The 15,841-nt window shown below is 58.1% G+C and overlaps 9 protein-coding genes across 9 annotated transcripts; 4 read left to right on the forward strand and 5 right to left on the reverse strand.

Annotated features, from left to right (window-relative positions):
* The first annotated feature begins 305 nt into the window (after positions 1–305).
* On the forward strand, positions 306–4,196 carry LY79DRAFT_602051 (RNA polymerase Rpb2). The gene is made up of 2 exons (XM_060561852.1): positions 306–654; positions 736–4,196. Exons 1-2 carry the CDS (start codon positions 419–421, stop codon positions 3,953–3,955), a joined length of 3,456 nt encoding a protein of 1,151 aa, XP_060416983.1. The 5' UTR covers positions 306–418; the 3' UTR covers positions 3,956–4,196.
* A 292-nt stretch (positions 4,197–4,488) lies between these two features.
* LY79DRAFT_667557 (uncharacterized protein) lies at positions 4,489–5,530 on the forward strand (the record flags this gene model as incomplete). Its single annotated transcript, XM_060563394.1, has 2 exons — positions 4,489–4,804; positions 4,911–5,530. 2 exons carry the CDS (start codon positions 4,489–4,491, stop codon positions 5,528–5,530), a joined length of 936 nt encoding a protein of 311 aa, XP_060416984.1.
* A 394-nt stretch (positions 5,531–5,924) lies between these two features.
* Positions 5,925–7,466, reverse strand: LY79DRAFT_588219 (uncharacterized protein; the record flags this gene model as incomplete). The annotated part of the gene is made up of 2 exons (XM_060560887.1): positions 5,925–6,875; positions 7,452–7,466. 2 exons carry the CDS (start codon positions 7,464–7,466, stop codon positions 5,925–5,927), a joined length of 966 nt encoding a protein of 321 aa, XP_060416985.1.
* Positions 7,467–7,684: 218 nt separating this feature from the next.
* LY79DRAFT_545242 (major facilitator superfamily transporter) lies at positions 7,685–10,385 on the reverse strand. The gene is made up of 7 exons (XM_060557165.1): positions 9,868–10,385; positions 9,766–9,802; positions 9,348–9,695; positions 8,713–9,288; positions 8,460–8,651; positions 8,130–8,395; positions 7,685–8,067 (listed from the first exon to the last, which is right to left on the reverse strand). Exons 1-7 carry the CDS (start codon positions 10,156–10,158, stop codon positions 7,885–7,887), a joined length of 1,893 nt encoding a protein of 630 aa, XP_060416986.1. The 5' UTR covers positions 10,159–10,385; the 3' UTR covers positions 7,685–7,884.
* On the reverse strand, positions 10,342–10,636 carry LY79DRAFT_545243 (uncharacterized protein). The gene has a single exon (XM_060557166.1). It carries the CDS (start codon positions 10,548–10,550, stop codon positions 10,350–10,352), a length of 201 nt encoding a protein of 66 aa, XP_060416987.1. The 5' UTR covers positions 10,551–10,636; the 3' UTR covers positions 10,342–10,349.
* A 738-nt stretch (positions 10,637–11,374) lies between these two features.
* Positions 11,375–11,993, forward strand: LY79DRAFT_76798 (uncharacterized protein). Its single transcript, XM_060565119.1, has 2 exons — positions 11,375–11,862; positions 11,921–11,993. The coding sequence occupies exons 1-2, from the start codon at positions 11,544–11,546 to the stop codon at positions 11,950–11,952; spliced, it is 351 nt and encodes a 116-aa protein (XP_060416988.1). The 5' UTR covers positions 11,375–11,543; the 3' UTR covers positions 11,953–11,993.
* A 305-nt stretch (positions 11,994–12,298) lies between these two features.
* Positions 12,299–12,843, reverse strand: LY79DRAFT_667560 (uncharacterized protein; the record flags this gene model as incomplete). Its single annotated transcript, XM_060563395.1, has 2 exons — positions 12,299–12,441; positions 12,576–12,843. 2 exons carry the CDS (start codon positions 12,841–12,843, stop codon positions 12,299–12,301), a joined length of 411 nt encoding a protein of 136 aa, XP_060416989.1.
* A 1,158-nt stretch (positions 12,844–14,001) lies between these two features.
* Positions 14,002–14,319, reverse strand: LY79DRAFT_545247 (uncharacterized protein). Its single transcript, XM_060557167.1, has one exon. The coding sequence runs from the start codon at positions 14,251–14,253 to the stop codon at positions 14,047–14,049; it is 207 nt and encodes a 68-aa protein (XP_060416990.1). The 5' UTR covers positions 14,254–14,319; the 3' UTR covers positions 14,002–14,046.
* Positions 14,320–15,175: 856 nt separating this feature from the next.
* Positions 15,176–15,832, forward strand: LY79DRAFT_545248 (uncharacterized protein). Its single transcript, XM_060557168.1, has 2 exons — positions 15,176–15,502; positions 15,560–15,832. The coding sequence occupies exons 1-2, from the start codon at positions 15,189–15,191 to the stop codon at positions 15,657–15,659; spliced, it is 414 nt and encodes a 137-aa protein (XP_060416991.1). The 5' UTR covers positions 15,176–15,188; the 3' UTR covers positions 15,660–15,832.
* Positions 15,833–15,841: the final 9 nt, after the last annotated feature.

A 15,841-nucleotide genomic window follows, 5' to 3' on the forward strand; every position in this document is an offset into this window, starting at 1 on the left:
GATGCTGCCAGCATCCCGCTTCCAGCGTGAGTTGCTCTGTTCATGGACTGTCTGTATAGAACAACAATAAAAAACGGCAATTCGCGTGTAACATTACGAGAACCAACGATAACTTGATGGTCTTCTTCGCTTTCTGCCTGCCGACCGAGGTATTATACTGTATTATTGCAGTCCTGGCTTTCCGCCCCCTCTGCTGACTAAGAAATGCCAAACACTGAGGCAAAAGGTCACCGAGCACCGGTGGGGCAGCTGGCGCCACCCGGTATCGCGGGGCCAAACTTTTCGCTGCCCGCTACCTTTGCTCAAACTCGCGATGTGACTCGACCGACTGCAATCACAAAATTCTGCGGTAGATCCTCTCCCACGTTGCCGACCCGTTCCGACACATGATGAGAGTGGGAGACCTACGGTGACGAACATGCAAGACGACGGCTTCGAGGCTCTCCTGGAGCCTTTCTACAACGGAAAGAAGCTCACAGATCCCATCTCGACAAAGGAAGACAAATTTCAGCTGCTGCCCGCCTTCCTCAAGGTCAAGGGTCTCGTCAAGCAGCACATCGACTCTTACAACTTCTTTGTCGAGAATGAGATCAAGGAGATTGTCCGTGCCAACCGCATCATCCGGAGCGACGTCAACAGCTCCTTCTGGCTTGAGTACGTTGCATTGATCTCTTTCTCTCTCTCTCTGACACACACACCCTCGCCTCATGGGTCACTTTTCTAATTTCCTCTCAGGTTCACTGATATCAGAGTCGAGCGGCCCAGTCGCGTCGACTTCAACGACATCAGAGCCCAGAATGAAGTTACGCCGATGGAATGTCGCCTGCGCGACATGACATACGCCGCGCCCATCATGGTTGACATCGCCTACATCCGTGACAAGTCCAAGATTGTGCGGAAGAATGTCCCGCTTGGCCGCCTGCCCGTCATGCTGAAGAGCTCCATCTGCAGACTCGGCGGGGCCAATAACGCAGAAATGTCACGCATGAACGAGTGTCCCTTGGACCCCGGCGGTTACTTCATCATCAACGGCACGGAAAAGGTCATTCTCATCCAGGAACAGCTCAGCAAGAACCGTGTCATCGTCGAAGCAGACGAGAAGAACAGCGTCATCACGGCCTCCGTAACCAGTTCGACTCACGAGCGCAAGTCCAAGACGCATGTGACGCTCAAGAAGGACCGCATCCTCCTGACGGCCAACATCTTGGTCGAGGGCATCCCGATTGTCATCATCCTCAAGGCGCTGGGAGGCTTGACGGATTACGAAATTATGCAGCTTGTGGCCGGCGACAACGGAAAATACCAGGACGAATTCCTCGTGCAATTCGAGGAAGCAACCAAGGCCGGCGTCTACACTCAGCAGCAAGCACTGGAATACATTGGCGCAAGGGTGAAGATGGGTAAGAGCAGAGTCCCCTTCGCGGCCCAGGTCCGACGGAACCACGTCGAGGAGGCCCTCGACGCCTTGGCAAACCTCATCATCGCCCATGTCCCCATCGAGGGTCTGGACTTCTACCCCAAGGCGATCTACGTGGCGTTCATGACACGCCGTGTTCTCATGGCGCAGCAGGACCCTAGTCTTGTCGACGACCGGGACTTTGTTGGAAACAAGCGTCTCGAGTTGGCTGGCCAGCTTCTCTCTCTGCTTTTCGAGGATTTGTTCAAGCAGTTCTGCGGCAATGTTAAGAGCAGTATCGACAAGGTCTTGAAAAAGGACAACCGAGCCGTCCCTCTCGATGCTGTCAACATGATTAGCAATCATGCCAACATGATCGGCCAGGGCATCAACCGCGCAATCCAGACGGGCAACTGGACTGTCAAGCGTTTCAACATGAACCGAGCCGGCGTCACCCACGTCCTCAGCCGTCTCAGTTACATCAGCGCACTCGGCATGATGACGAGAATCAGCTCCCAGTTCGAAAAGACCCGCAAAGTTAGTGGCCCTCGTGCGCTTCAGCCATCCCAGTGGGGTATGCTGTGTACTTCGGACACGCCCGAAGGTGAAGCCTGCGGTTTGGTCAAGAACCTGGCGCTCATGACGCACATCACGACCAACGTCGAGGAGGCGCCCGTCAAGCGATGGGTCTTTACCCTTGATGCTGGCGTCGAACCCATCAGGAACTTCTCGGGCGGCGAGATGCACCGCGAGACTTCATACGTCATCCACATCAACGGAACGCCCTTTGCGCTCACGAGATACCCGAAACGCTTTGCCGGCAAGTTCAGGACGATGCGAAGACGCGGCTGGGTCTCTCCCTTCGTCAGCATCCACATCAACAATCACTTCAACGCCGTCCACATCGCGACTGACGAGGGACGTATTTGCCGACCCTATATCATTGTCAAGAACGGCAAGCCCAAGCTCAAGGAAGAGCACCTGCGCCTGCTGCAGCTCGGCAAGGCCACTTTTGACGACTTTCTGACCCACGGCATCGTCGAGTATCTCGACGTCAACGAGGAGAACGATACCCTCGTGGCCCTGTACGAGAAGGATGTCACCCCCCTCACTACCCACATGGAGATCGAGCCATTCACCGTCCTTGGAGCGGTTGCCGGTCTCATTCCTTTCCCGCACCACAACCAGTCGCCCCGAAACACTTACCAGTGCGCCATGGGTAAGCAAGCCATCGGCGCGATTGCATACAACCAGTTCAACCGTATCGACACGTTGCTCTACACGCTCGTCTATCCACAAAGGCCAATGGTCATCTCCAAGACGATCCAGCTGGTCAACTACGACAAACTGCCGGCCGGACAGAACGCGACGGTCATTGTCATGTCATACTCTGGATACGATATTGAGGACGCCCTGGTGCTGAACAAGGCGTCTTGCGATCGCGGTTTCGGGCGTTGCCAAGTATTCCGCAAATACACGGCCGAGCTGCAGAAGTACCCGAACGGCCGGCGAGAGCGTATCGGAGACCCGGTGAACGACGAGAACGGAAGAACGACGAAGCACGAGGCCCTGGACGACGACGGCCTGGCGATCGTGGGCTACAAGATTAACTCGGGCGAGGTCATGATCAAGAAGGAGACGCCGCTCGATACGGGATCTACGGGCATCGGCATGGACCGCGGGCCCAGCGAATTCCGCGACTCGTCCATCTCGTACAGGATCGCGGACCCCGCGTACATCGACAAGGTCATGGTCTCCCACACGGAGAGGGAGACGATGGTGGTCAAGGTGCAGACGAGACAGACGAGAAGGCCCGAGCTCGGAGACAAGTTCTCGTCCCGTCACGGACAGAAGGGTGTGGTGGGCATCATCGTCGACCAGGAAGATCTGCCGTTCTCGGACACGGGCCTGGTCCCCGATATCATCATGAACCCCCACGGTTTCCCCTCTCGTATGACTGTCGGCAAGCTGCTCGAGTGCTTGACCGGAAAGGCTTCGGTGCTGGACGGGCGCAAAGACTACGGTTTCGGCGACGCGTTCCGGTCGCATCCGCTGGAGCAGATGAGCGCTGCGCTGGTCGACCACGGCTTCTCGTGGGAGGGCAAAGACTACTTCACCTCGGGCATCACGGGAGAGCCGTTGGAGGCCTACATCTTTAACGGGCCCATCTACTACCAGCGCCTGAAGCACATGGTCCAAGACAAGATGCACTCTCGTTCCCGGGGCCCCAGAGCCATCCTCACGCGGCAGCCGACGGAAGGTCGATCCCGTGACGGCGGTCTTCGTCTGGGTGAGATGGAGCGTGATTGTCTGATCGCGTACGGAGCTTCTCAGCTGCTATTGGAGCGTCTCATGATCAGCTCGGACGGAACACAGATCGACATTTGCCAACAATGCGGCTTGTTCGGTTACAAGGGGTACTGCCACACGTGCAAGAGCACCAGGGAGGTGACGCAGATGACGATGCCGTACGCCGCCAAGCTTCTGGTGCAAGAACTCATCAGCATGAACGTCGGCGTGCGGTTGCAGCTCGAGGACGAATTCCCTCACCCGAGATAGATGATGGCAAACAGTATGTATAGTACCCTCGAGAGTGTATCACGAGAAAAGCCGTATGGGTTATTTGGCGTTTATTGCGAGGGTGTGGCATGGGTCTCGAAGAAAGAAAGAAAAAAGCATTACTATTAGATGGCTAGCTAGCATACTATCAACGTTCGATATAGGCTGTGGGAGGGGGTTTTCCGCACACAAATTGGACATGGTTTTTGGTACGGCCTTCTCGAATGTTCAAAAGTTCGGCCATCTCCTCCGACCCGATATCAAAGTGGGGCACAACTCATCCGGTTGCGCGGGTCCTTCTCCACACCCCCCCGGCTAGCTCAGCTAGAGAGCTCCTTCTCCCCCCTGTGAATTTTGAATAAGTGTATCCGTAGTCACCCACACGGTTTCTTGACATCATCTCTTTCCGCCTCGTCACCCCGGATGATTTTTATTTTCTCAACAGCACCCTTAACCTGTTGCTTTCGTGTCCGCGACATATACCCAATGCATCCCCGTCGAAATCATTTACGATGACCGGTTGTCCAGGACCCATGGCCGCTGCGCGCCTCACCACGTCTCCCGGCGTCCGCGCCGCCGCGGCGTCCCCGCTGACCTCACAGCTGTGGTCCAGCGCGACCGCGAACGCCGCCACCGCCCGAATCGCGGTCCCCGCCGCAGCCGCCGCCGCCGCCGCCGCCGTGGTGGCATCGACGCCGCTGTCGTCGCCGTTCGTCCCCTCGCGCGACGGAGCGAAGCACCGCGATGCCCCGAACCGCTACTTCAATCCCTCCAACACGGTCCTCTCCGGCAATGGCGGGAGTCCCGGCAAGAAGCCCGGTGACGAGAACAAAGCCAACCTCGGCAAGAGTGCGTGCCACCCTCCTTCCCTCCCCCGCTCCTTATCCCTCTTCTTTCCTCTTCTTCCTCTCTCCCTTCCAAGACCCTGCTGACACGCGGTCTCCCACGGTGACAGCCCTCCGCATCCTCCAAGACCACCTCCCGACGGTCCTGCAGTCCCCGCTCCCGCAGGAGATCCTCGCCCCCAACATCTCGCTGCACCTCTTCCCGACGACGCACCCGCACCTGCCGACCGTCTCGGGCCGCGTCGCCTACACCGCCGCCCTCTGGACGTCGCCGATCGCCTGGAACCGCCTGCCACTGGTCGGCAACGTGCGGCTGTCCATCATGTCGGAGCGGGTGACGAAGCAGCCCATCCACTTCGCGCCGCTGCGCCCGGGCGCGATCCCCGAGCAGCTGGTCGTGCGGTGGTGCGCACCCGACAAGAAGAACGGGTCGGCTACAGCCGCCGCCGCCGCGGCGGCTGCGGCTGCGGCGTCGCCGTCGTCGACGACGACGGGGGACGCCTCCGCGACGGGAGGCGGAGACAAGGCGTTCACGGGCCTGTTCGTGTTCCAGTTCGACGCCGAGGGGCGGATCCTGAGCCACACGATCGAGACGGTGCAGGAGGGCGGCGACTGGGAGAAGGGCGTGGGCGCCAAGGTCGTCGGGCTGACGGACTGGCTGTTGGGCGGGATGCGGAGGCAGGGGGATAGCCCCAGCCCCGCGTTCGAGGGCCTGGGGAGGAAGGGATGAGTCGAGTCTCGCTCGTCCAAGGGCGGGCTTTGCCAGTCGACGAAGATTGGTGGCGGGGGGCGGTAGTAACGCTGGTCTTGAGAGCTTCTGGAAGGGGGGGGGGAATGGGCGAAACGGCAACGGCGTTTTTTGGTATTGGGGCATACCCGACTTCATCATCATTGGGCGCGGGCAGCATTAGCAGATCAATCCCTCTTCTCTCCGTCTCCCTACTCTATTCCATGTAAAACCACACTTGTATCATAGGTTCACCCTTTTAAAATAAGAAAAAGAAGATGCCACAAATGACGAAACCAGGTGGGGGTGGGAAAACCAGAACAAAAGTTTAGCCAGAAAACTCCCTTGCGATGCAGAAAAAAATCCTTCGTCCCCCGTTTGCGCGTTCACACCGCGTTCACACCGCGACCTGCCTCGCCCCCCTCCTCCGCTCGCCCTCGTCCTCCTGGGCGTGGGACGCCATGACGTCGGCCAGGTCGGCCTCCCTGACCAGCAGGACCTGGGTGTCGGCGACGCGGGCGGTCGTGACGGTCGTGCCGCGGACCCAGCCGTCCCAGACCTGCCGCACGACGTTGCTGTTGACATGGTCATGGTCGTCGTCGTCGTCGACGGCGGCGGCGGTGGTGGTCAGCGGCCGACACGGGCCCATGGCCTCCTCGTCGCGGGGCGCGACGGCGAGCACGAGGCGGCGGGCGCGGGGGAAGCGGTCGATGACGTGCCACAGGCAGCCGAAGGCCGGGTCGGGCCCGCGCTCGGGGTACCGCAGGGCGGAGAAGGCGCAGGCGAGACGGCGGACGCGGCGGGCGTCGCGGGGGCGCAGGAAGCGGACGACGGGGGTGTCGAAGCCGTAGCGGTCGCGGGGGTCGAGGGCGCCGGCGAGGTAGAGCGCGTCGAGGCGGAAGTTGAACCAGGCGCGGGGCGGGCGGGCGACGACGGCGGCGAGAGGGGCCGGGACGCGCCAGGAGAAGGCGAGCTCGTAGTGCGCGAGGCCCAGGGCGCGGGACTCGCGGCAGACGAGGAGGAGGACGGGACAGGTGGGGTTGAAGACCATGGGCCCCGCCGCCGCCACCGCCTCCGGGCACGCTGGCGACGACGACGACGACGACGACGAAGAGGGCTTGCAGGGGGCGGGGACGGAGCGGGCGGGCAGACGGTCGTCGCGCTCGAAGCAGCAGGCGGCGACGACGCGGGGGGCGACGAGGTAGGACCAGATCTTGAGGCGGATCTCCGGGGGCAGGTCCGGGAAGCGGTGGAAGCGCGGAAGGGTGTCGGCTGCGGCTGCTGCTGCTGCTGCGGCGGCGGTGGCGGCGTCGAGGCCGTCGTCGAAGAGGGAGAAGTCGATCCAGAACTGGGGGGCCGAGGTTATCCGCGCGCCGCCCGGGCGGGTCTCCTCCTCCTCCTCCTCCTCCTCCTCCTCCTCCTCCTCCTCCTCCTCCTCCTCCTCCTCCTCCTCCTCCTCGTCGTCGGGCGGGGCGGCAACGGTGGTGGTGGTGGTGGTGGTGGTGCTTCCGGCGGCGGTTTCGGCGACCGGTTCGGTGTCCATGACGATGAAGATGGGAAATGGGGGAATGGACTGTGGGGAGGCGGGCAGTGGCGGAATAAGAGGGTGGGCGCGCTGTTCCGCGGGTTCCAGGGTGAGAAAAACGGCGGCGCCCTCTAGGGAATGCAGCTCATGTTCGGTCTTTTTTTCTTTCTTTTCTTTATATGAGGGCGGGATCGAGCGAAAACGGCGCAGAGGTGTGCGGCGTGAGAAGGACGACTTCGGGGGGGTTGGACGAGATGAGGTCCGAAGGGGGGCCCCGGCCGCCGGCCGCACCGCGACGACGACGCACGCCCGGACACGCACACACACAGCCAACTTTCCTACTTGGGCCACAACTTGGCCGCCTCGTCGCCTCGACCGTCCAAGGGGCACCGCGTTTACATCAGAGCATCTCATGTTTGCTTGTTGAATTGTTTTCAGCCGCGGACAAGCCACGGCCGAGTTCGTGTCCCGCATACGTCACCGGGTGAGGCGGTCCTTTGTTTTTGTTGTTTCTTCCCGCTTGGTCCTCGGATAGGAGAGGGGCGCAAATGAGAGGTTGTTTGGTCTAGGGTATCTTGGAATGATCTACATGCTTGCTTCCGCGTTGTTCTGGTTTTTTTTTTTTTTTTTTTTCTCTTTTTTTTTCTTTTTTCCACCAGCCACCGTTGCCCTCGCCGGACCAGCACGCAGTCCCCTGGCTTCTCCCTCTCGCGACGTGTGCCCAGATATCGTACCCCGATTAGAAAGTACCAAAAAAGTAAAGAGTTTCGGCGAGCACAAAGGAAAAGTCACCATCTATCCATCTACCGTTCTCCTCCAATGACCTGGATCGCTACAAAGTCGCCTCCCCGTCCGGCTGGTGCTCCCGGGTCCTGATGTTCTTCTCAACGGCACCACCCTTGCGGAACCAGCTGAGGATGTAGACGCCCTCGTATATGGCGTTGCTCTGCTCGCCATCGCCGTCTCCGGCCTTGCCGATGTACACGTTGCCCAGCAAGGAAGCGAGTACAGTGCACTGCGGACACACTCCGTGTTAGCTCTCTGCGACGACGCGGCGCCCTCGGCGAACAGACTCACGAGAACCATAAAGGGGGTGATGGCGACAAAGGCCCAGACGACGCCCATCTTGGCATCGTGGGTGAAGCGCTGCTGCACCGCGTCGGGGAGGCCCTTGAGCGATCCAAAGTTCCTCAGCGGCGAGTCGCTGCCGATCCCCGACGCGTTGTTGAAGACGGTCGTCATGATGGTCAGGCCGAGGGTCCCGCCAAAGGGGTAGGCGACGGCCATGAGGGAGATGACGGCCGCGATCTTCTTGGGGAAGTAGCCGATGCCGTGGAGTTGGACTGGTCCAAAGTTAGCCGTGCGGCCCATGGGCAAGGGCTGAGAGGTCCCGTGAGAGAGACTCACCAGGCATGAGGCGCAGGCCGGTGCCGACGCCGGTGAGCGCCATCATCCCGTAGACGGTCGGGTCGTGCTCGGTGTTGATGGCCCAGGCCAGCAGCGCGACGCCCGTCATCTCGAGGACGGACCCGATGAAGATGGGCGGGAACGTCTTGCGCGGCCACGCGTTGCACATGAGAGCGGACGCGTAGACGCCGACTGGAAACCGACGCGTCAGTAAGCTCCTCGGTTTTGAGCACGAGGGGGAAGGGGCACTCACCTCCCAGGCCCGGAGCGAAGTACAGCAGCTGCACGCCGGCCTGGTCCGCCGTCCTGAGCTTCACCATGGTGAAGTAGATGTTGCAGAAATACAGCACCGAGTACATGGCCATGCCGGTGGCGAACGAGGTGTAGAAGAGGAGGCCGACGTCCCTGTTGCGGATCAGCTCCCACGGAACCATGGCCTTCTGCCACGGGAACCGGCGGGCCAGGGCCATGCCGGGGGCCATGTGGTACTCCCAGGCGACGAAGGAGACGCTGATCAAGAATCCGAGGATGAGCGTCACGAGAACGGCGGGGCTCGTCCAGGAGTACGTCGCGCCGCCCCACGTCAGGCCGAGGATCAGCAGGCCGAAGCCGAACAGGAAGAGGACCTGTCCCCCGACGTCGATCGTCTGGAGACGTTTGACGAACGTCGTCCGTCGGCCGGTATCGGTCGTCTCGTCGAGCTGGGGGATCGGCTGGGGGCCTAGGAGCTCTGACCGGAGGACGAAGTAGATGGCGAGCATGCTGGCGAAGGCGATGGGCAGGTTGATGCCGAAGCACCATCGCCAGGACGACCCGCTGATGATGTAGCCTAAAGTTTTTGGTAAGACGAGGCCGTCTCAGAAGCAAGCTTCCGCGTGGCCGACTCACCTCCCACGACAGGACCGAGCCCCCATCCCAGGACGCCGCCAAGGAAGGAGAAGACGGACCAGTTCTTTGCGTTCTCGCGCAGCGTCACCTTGTCGGCGAGGATGACGCGGACCAGGACGTTCAGCCCGGCGCAGGCCAGGCCCTGGAACGCGCGCCCGAGCAGGAGGACGGGGAAGGCGGTGAGGGGCGCGCCGGTGCAGAGCGCGCTGCCCACGAGCATCAGCACCAGACAGGCCTGCATCGAGACGTGGCGCCCAAAGATGTCGGCCATCTGGCCCCAGAAGGGGATGAAGGCCGCAGACGTGAGGTTGAAGGCGGCGATGATCCAGTTGAGCTGGCCGGTCTCGTCTGTGTATTTGGTTAGACGGCGGGAACGACAAGACGGAGCGCCGGAGGGCGGGGGGGGGAGGAAGCTTACTGAAGTCGGCTGCAATCCAGGGAAGTGCGCTTGCGACCTGTATCAGACGTTGTTTGTCAGTCATGATCCAGACTTGTATGCGTATACTCGGTCGGCTCTCACAATCGTGACGTCCAGGGCTTGTAAGACGAAGGGGAGAAGCAGGCCGGCGAAGACCCTGCATCTGTATGTGAGCTGCGCTCGCCGGGCAGACTTGCACGTCGGACACGGCCCCGCGGTGAGGTCATGTTGATGGTCGCATGTTGACGCGTTCGGTTTTGTGACTCGTGTCGCCGGGCCATTCTTATCACGGTAGGTCCCTTCTTCGGTTGTCGGCGTCGATGTCGGCTGTTGTGTCTTGCCCGGACGCTTGAGTGACCGGTAAACCTTCTTTCCCAAGTATATGAGAACCATGCTGGCGATCTTGTCTGTCTTGGTACTGATATAGACGAGGACCTGTTCTTTATGTTCCTAGTCAGGAGAGCCCGTCCTGGCAGAGGCTTAAAGGACGACTGTTGAGGAGTTCTGGCCAGGGTACAAGAGACTTGATATCCAGGAGAGAAGGGTATAGCTAGTTCTATGGTCTATAGATCTACTGTTTGGATTCATGGGGACAAGCGGCATATATATACATATTTACATATATATATATATATATGTATATATGTATATATGTATATCCACGAACACTTCCCAAATGGGAAGGCGATTCGAAACAGAACAGCCCATCGTGAAGACAGGGCCGTATACCAAGCCATAAAGGCTGGGGCGAAGCAAAGAGGGAATGCTCCCGACAGGGAGTCCATTCGCCGGCGAGTTCCGGCCAAGACTCGCAAAGAGCTGCGTGCTTACGCGGAATAGAGACGAACTAAGCGTTCGGCTGACTTTGGGAGCGTGTGCATGTAAGACGGATCGTCAAGTTAGTGCCAAGTCAGTGCCAAGGCGGAGCCCTACCGCCCAACAAGCTTCTGTTCACGTTGGCAGGTACCTAAGCGAATGCGATAAAGCGGAGACCGCCCGATTCTCTAGTCCTGACGCCAGCTGTAAAGCGTCAGGTGACAGCTGACGGGGGAAAGATGCCAGGTTGCAAGCGTGTCTGTCTCTCTCTCTCTTTCATCCTTCTTGTTACCTACACCTACACCTACACCTACATCTACACCTACATCTGCACCTACACCTTGCTCACACTCAGCGTGCCGACTAGGCAAACAGACAAAGATTCAAAGTATCGCCGAGGACTCTTCGTGACCTGCCGGATCGATCCTCCCCAGGCTGTCCCGTCAGCCCAACGCCCACCGCCACGTCTCCAGCAAACCCAAATGCGGGGGCTCACCCGCCTCGAATGCATTTCCCAAACTGGAAACGTCGAAATTCCTAGCAAACCGCCATGCGGGCCCGCCTCGAATGGATGTCCCAAACGGGAAACGTCGAATCGGAACTGCTGCGCCTCTCAGCGATAATGTCCCTGTCGCGCTAAAAACGACGCCGTTAATTGCGGGCAGCACAACTAACGCCTTATATCACCTCGTGACAGTCCCTATGCGCCTCGCATCGTGGCCCGGAACCCGGCACGGTAGAACGGCGGTTGACGGATCCGTCTAGCCCTCAAACTCGGTCATCTCTCATTATATCTCATTCCAGGATTGCGACATTGGGTGGGACCCTGTCAAGCTGACCCGAGTTCGGCCGCGGGCACAATGATATAGGCAGCCGTCCCCCACTCGGAGGTGGCCTCCGTACCGCAACCACTAAGAAGGCAACGCAAGCTCATCACTCCATTGTGCGGGCGCCTCCCTCGAATGGCATTACTCCAAGTGGGCGTAGCTCTGGTCGCTATCGCCAGTAGTGGCCTGGCTCAGCCTCTTGTCGGCCCCGTCAACGTCCGCTCTCTACCGCTCTATCTCACGAAAGGTGGGCGCCGAGAGATTGGAGGGATTCCTGGACGGTCCGGCCGAAAGGTCCACCGACCCGGAGACCAGGGTATGCGGCACCTAGCAGTTCGGCGAGAGGTGTCATCGACGGTCACATGGCTGCCCACCTCCAGACATCACAACAAAGCGAGTAGGTTTTCGTATCCACTTGGCCCATTCAGGATGTCCTACCGGGGCGGAAAAGATTGTAAGGACCGTCATCTTGACTTTATGTGATGTGGCAAACGAGTGTATTGAGTCTGCAGCGGTAGGGCATGGCCTGGCGACTCTGGTTTGAGGAACGAGCGGCATAAAAAGAGGGTGGTTGTCTGAGAAGGCGTGCTTGCGGGATGGCTTCTTCAGACCGGAACTACTGCCCTTACGCGATGGACTCTCCGTACTTATGTCCGCACTCCCTTCCGCGCCGTTTGTCGCCCGATGCACGATGGAGATGGAGGGAGGAATTGACTGATAAGCTCCCCTGAGACGATGCGTAATTCGACATGGGCAGCACCAGAACCAAGCGTTGCGGTGGTCGCATTGGGTCATTCTTATGCTGTATTAGATACTAGTACTATTGGGTATTATCGCGAGGCTTGACTACGCCTCCCCCAGTCCTACGCTATGCTGGGCGCGCTTGCGTACTAGGCGGAGATGGTGTACGCCACCGAGTCCCCAATGGCGTCCTCCGCCTCATCGTCGCGGTCGTAGTCGTCCAACGTCGTGGCACCGCCTCTGAAGACGTAACCGAACCAGTAACGGCCGCCTGTGCTGCCGCTGTTGATGCCTGCAGAGTATCACGAAGAAACGTCAGCCGAGGGGGACGTTCCCTTCCTCCGGACGCCACGACGGACGTCGGAGTCTTACAAGATCACAAGCGGAAAGCAGGAGGTGATGGAGCGGAAGGGGAAAGGCGCGTACCCGAAAAAGTCATGCTGGAGGTGCAGGCCGTGTAGGTCTTGCACTTTTCCAACACGTAAGCGGCCCAGGTGTCGGAGGTGTAGTCGCCGAGCTCGGCGTGGTACGAGGCGATGACCTGGCTCGGGAAGAGCGGCGCGCCGGCCACCCAGTTCAGGGGGGACGGCAGCGCGACCTTGACAAAGGTGGCGTTGCGAGGCTCGAGGGGGGCAGCGGAGACACCGGCGGAGGCGACGGCGGCGACCGTGGCGAGGATGGACTCGAATCTCATGGCTGCTTCGGTCTGTTGTTGCAATTGATGCTGGATGCTGTTTTTTTTAATGCTTGATGTGTCCGGGGGAACGGAACGGAACGCGGACGAGACGCAGAGGGGCCGGTGCGAGTTCGGGCGACAGAAGAGACAGACAGACAGACAGAAAGACAGAAAGACAGACGAGACTGAAGAGACAGAGAGCGCGTGGGGTGCCACGACTGCAACGTCTACTGGGGCGGTCGCCTTCCATCTACTTATACGCGCCAGCCCAGCGGCCCATAATGGAGCGGAGACCGACCCGCACCCCCCGCCTCGTTGCAACTACCGGCGGCGGCTTATCGTGTTGACGGCATCGTGGGGGATTTCCACCGCGAGGATGCACCCAAGCGCGGTGTTGAACACGCATCGGGAAGCAATAGATCGGGGACACGGGTCCCATGCCCTCCAGGAAAAAGACGATAAAGGGAAGGTGGAGATATCTTGGGATATATATCCTCGCGCCCGGAGCCAATGGGCGGGCAGATTCGGTCTCGCGGGCGTCCCTGTCCGATCCGAGCGCGTTTTGCCCCGACTGATAAGTAACGATGAACCACTTGCCTAAGTCGGCCGGGTTGAATAAGCTTTGTCACGATTAGCCGAGATTGCGTTCTGGAGCAAGGGTCTCTTTGGGAGATTGATCCCGCCGTTGTTATACCTATTGCCTATCACATATACCCCCGCGTCACATACACGCGTACTCGAGTCAGCGCTTGTTTTCAACGTCATTTTCGACCATGTGCAGGCACAGGACGCATTCGAAAGAGCAACAACGAAGTCCTTGATAAGCTGATGCTAGGATATTAGACAGCGGCCGTGCAAAAAAAAGAGACATACCGAACGCGTACACAGTACAGAGTATACAGAGTCAAACATGCGACATGTCCAACCACTGCCCCCCCCAAACAGACGCATCAGCACATCATCAGCGCGTACCTTGGAGCAGCACCCCTCTCCCACTCTCCCACCCCCGGCCAAACGTCTCCGTCTCCGCCCCCCGAGTGGCATTGAGGACCGTCACCGCCGTTAGCCTGCCATGTGGATGACTCGTTCTTGTCCGTCGATACTCGGGTGGGCGATTCCCGTGCCGTTGGTCCTCCCGTTGTTATCCGGTTGTCAGATTACTTCCACCGGGCTGCTCCCGAATTTGTCCACGGATAGGCTCGAATAATTTGTCAAGTACACCTACGTGCTGACAGCTGAGGAGCGGACGACTCCTCTGATCGGGTCGCCATCCCTGATAGCGTCCGAAAGGCGGCTCAAGAACAGCGTTCCGGCCCCTTCGGCCCTACCGTAGCCATCCGCGGAAGCATCGAATGTGTGGCATGTGGGTTTTGGGGACAAGATGTCCGGCTTGGTCGTGTTCATGCGCTGGTCGACCGTCGTGATCATGTTGGGGTCCAGATAAACTCTCTTTGACCGTGGCTGTGTTCTTAAGAACCTGGTCGCACAAGCTGGTCGATTCATCCGGATTACAAACCCCTTCTCAACGAGGCTGTTGAGGTGTCACCAGAGGCATCCTGCTTTAAGTCTACTTGATAGGATGGAGGAAGATCTAGATGTGGTTAAACAATAAGCTATAAACATCCAGCTTTTGCCCCAATTATTAGCTGCCAAAGCACAAAGGTATTTAGATTGTGTTCTATAGCGGCAGTGCGAGCAGGCTAGAAGACTACTTAGCTCAGCTCGCAGAGGTACAGTTCTATAATAACATAGACATCAAGATTTCTGTATTAACAATATAGTACTTAACTAATAATTATTACTACTCCTACTAGCAGTTTCCTTTCTACTTGGCTTCACACTTCATGGCACTATATAGTAGCTTATCATATTGCTACGTCGACGACGCTGGCGATGATCCTGCGCAAACATGACATTTACCAGGCATGGTCTCCCCAGCCTGCTGAGCCTGCCCTCGCTGATCAGCAGGGCAACACTGCCCCGCGGCTCGTGCAGCTTCACACCAGGTGATGTCATAGGCTCGGTTGCACCTACACTTGAAACGGTAAAACTGGTTGTCGCACATGTTGTGTTGTTTAAACTAGTGTATTAACTAGTTTTATGCTAGACTAGGAACTTCAACTTTAATTCTCTACTATTCTGGCTAAGTCTTACCTTGAATTATGTAGAGTTGGACGTAAGAGAGAAAGAGACGAACATAGGGCAAACATGACTGACATTAGATAGTGCCATCTGTTAAGTGCAGGGTCAAGACCTGCCTGTTTCATGCTTGACCTTAATGCCTAAGGCATAAATACTGTTTCTAATGACGACTCCTCAACAACCTATCGCTCTCTTCACCCATCTACCCAACAGCACTTACCATGGAATTAAAGTATTCTCACAAACCAGAACCGGGTGAATCATTAGCCCCTCAAAGGTACTGTTTCAGAGTCAGATTAGAAGAAATTCCTGGTGTGCCTTTACAGCGCTCAATAACCCTTGTCAACGACTTCATTTTACAAAATTTCCAACGAAATTTCACTTGGGATAAAGACTATGTGCATACGCCGCACAACATTGATGGAAACGGAAAGCAATGGATACTTCTCGATGTGGATACAAATACTTCGCCTAAGCCCAATTATGAGGACGTAATGTTGCATGTGTATCGAGTTAGTGTTGTTGGAAACAAATTGTAAGTGTCCTTCCTGTTGCGTTTAAGCTTCATGCTGGCTCACTATTTCGTGTGTAGCAGTTATACAAAGACTCAATATTCAGATATCAGAAGGTACACGTTCATGTTCCCATGGGGTGGTCGGAAACAGGCGACCGACTCTCGGCCAAACACTTGAGGTTGTCAAGCCAAAAACGAGGGAACACGATTAAGGCACCCCTATTTCCAAGGCATTTGAATGCCGGTTATGTGGTCAGTACGGGTTTCTTGAGATTCAAACCCTGAAGTATGTGGAACGCTGTGGGTAGAAATAGCTCAAAGACTGTTATCGATGGCGAAGCGTTTCCGAACTAAATCTCG

Source organism: Colletotrichum navitas (genome assembly GCF_030913465.1).
Source record: "Colletotrichum navitas strain CBS 125086 chromosome Unknown LY79scaffold_13, whole genome shotgun sequence".
In the NCBI taxonomy this organism is placed as follows: Eukaryota; Fungi; Ascomycota; class Sordariomycetes; order Glomerellales; family Glomerellaceae; genus Colletotrichum; species Colletotrichum navitas.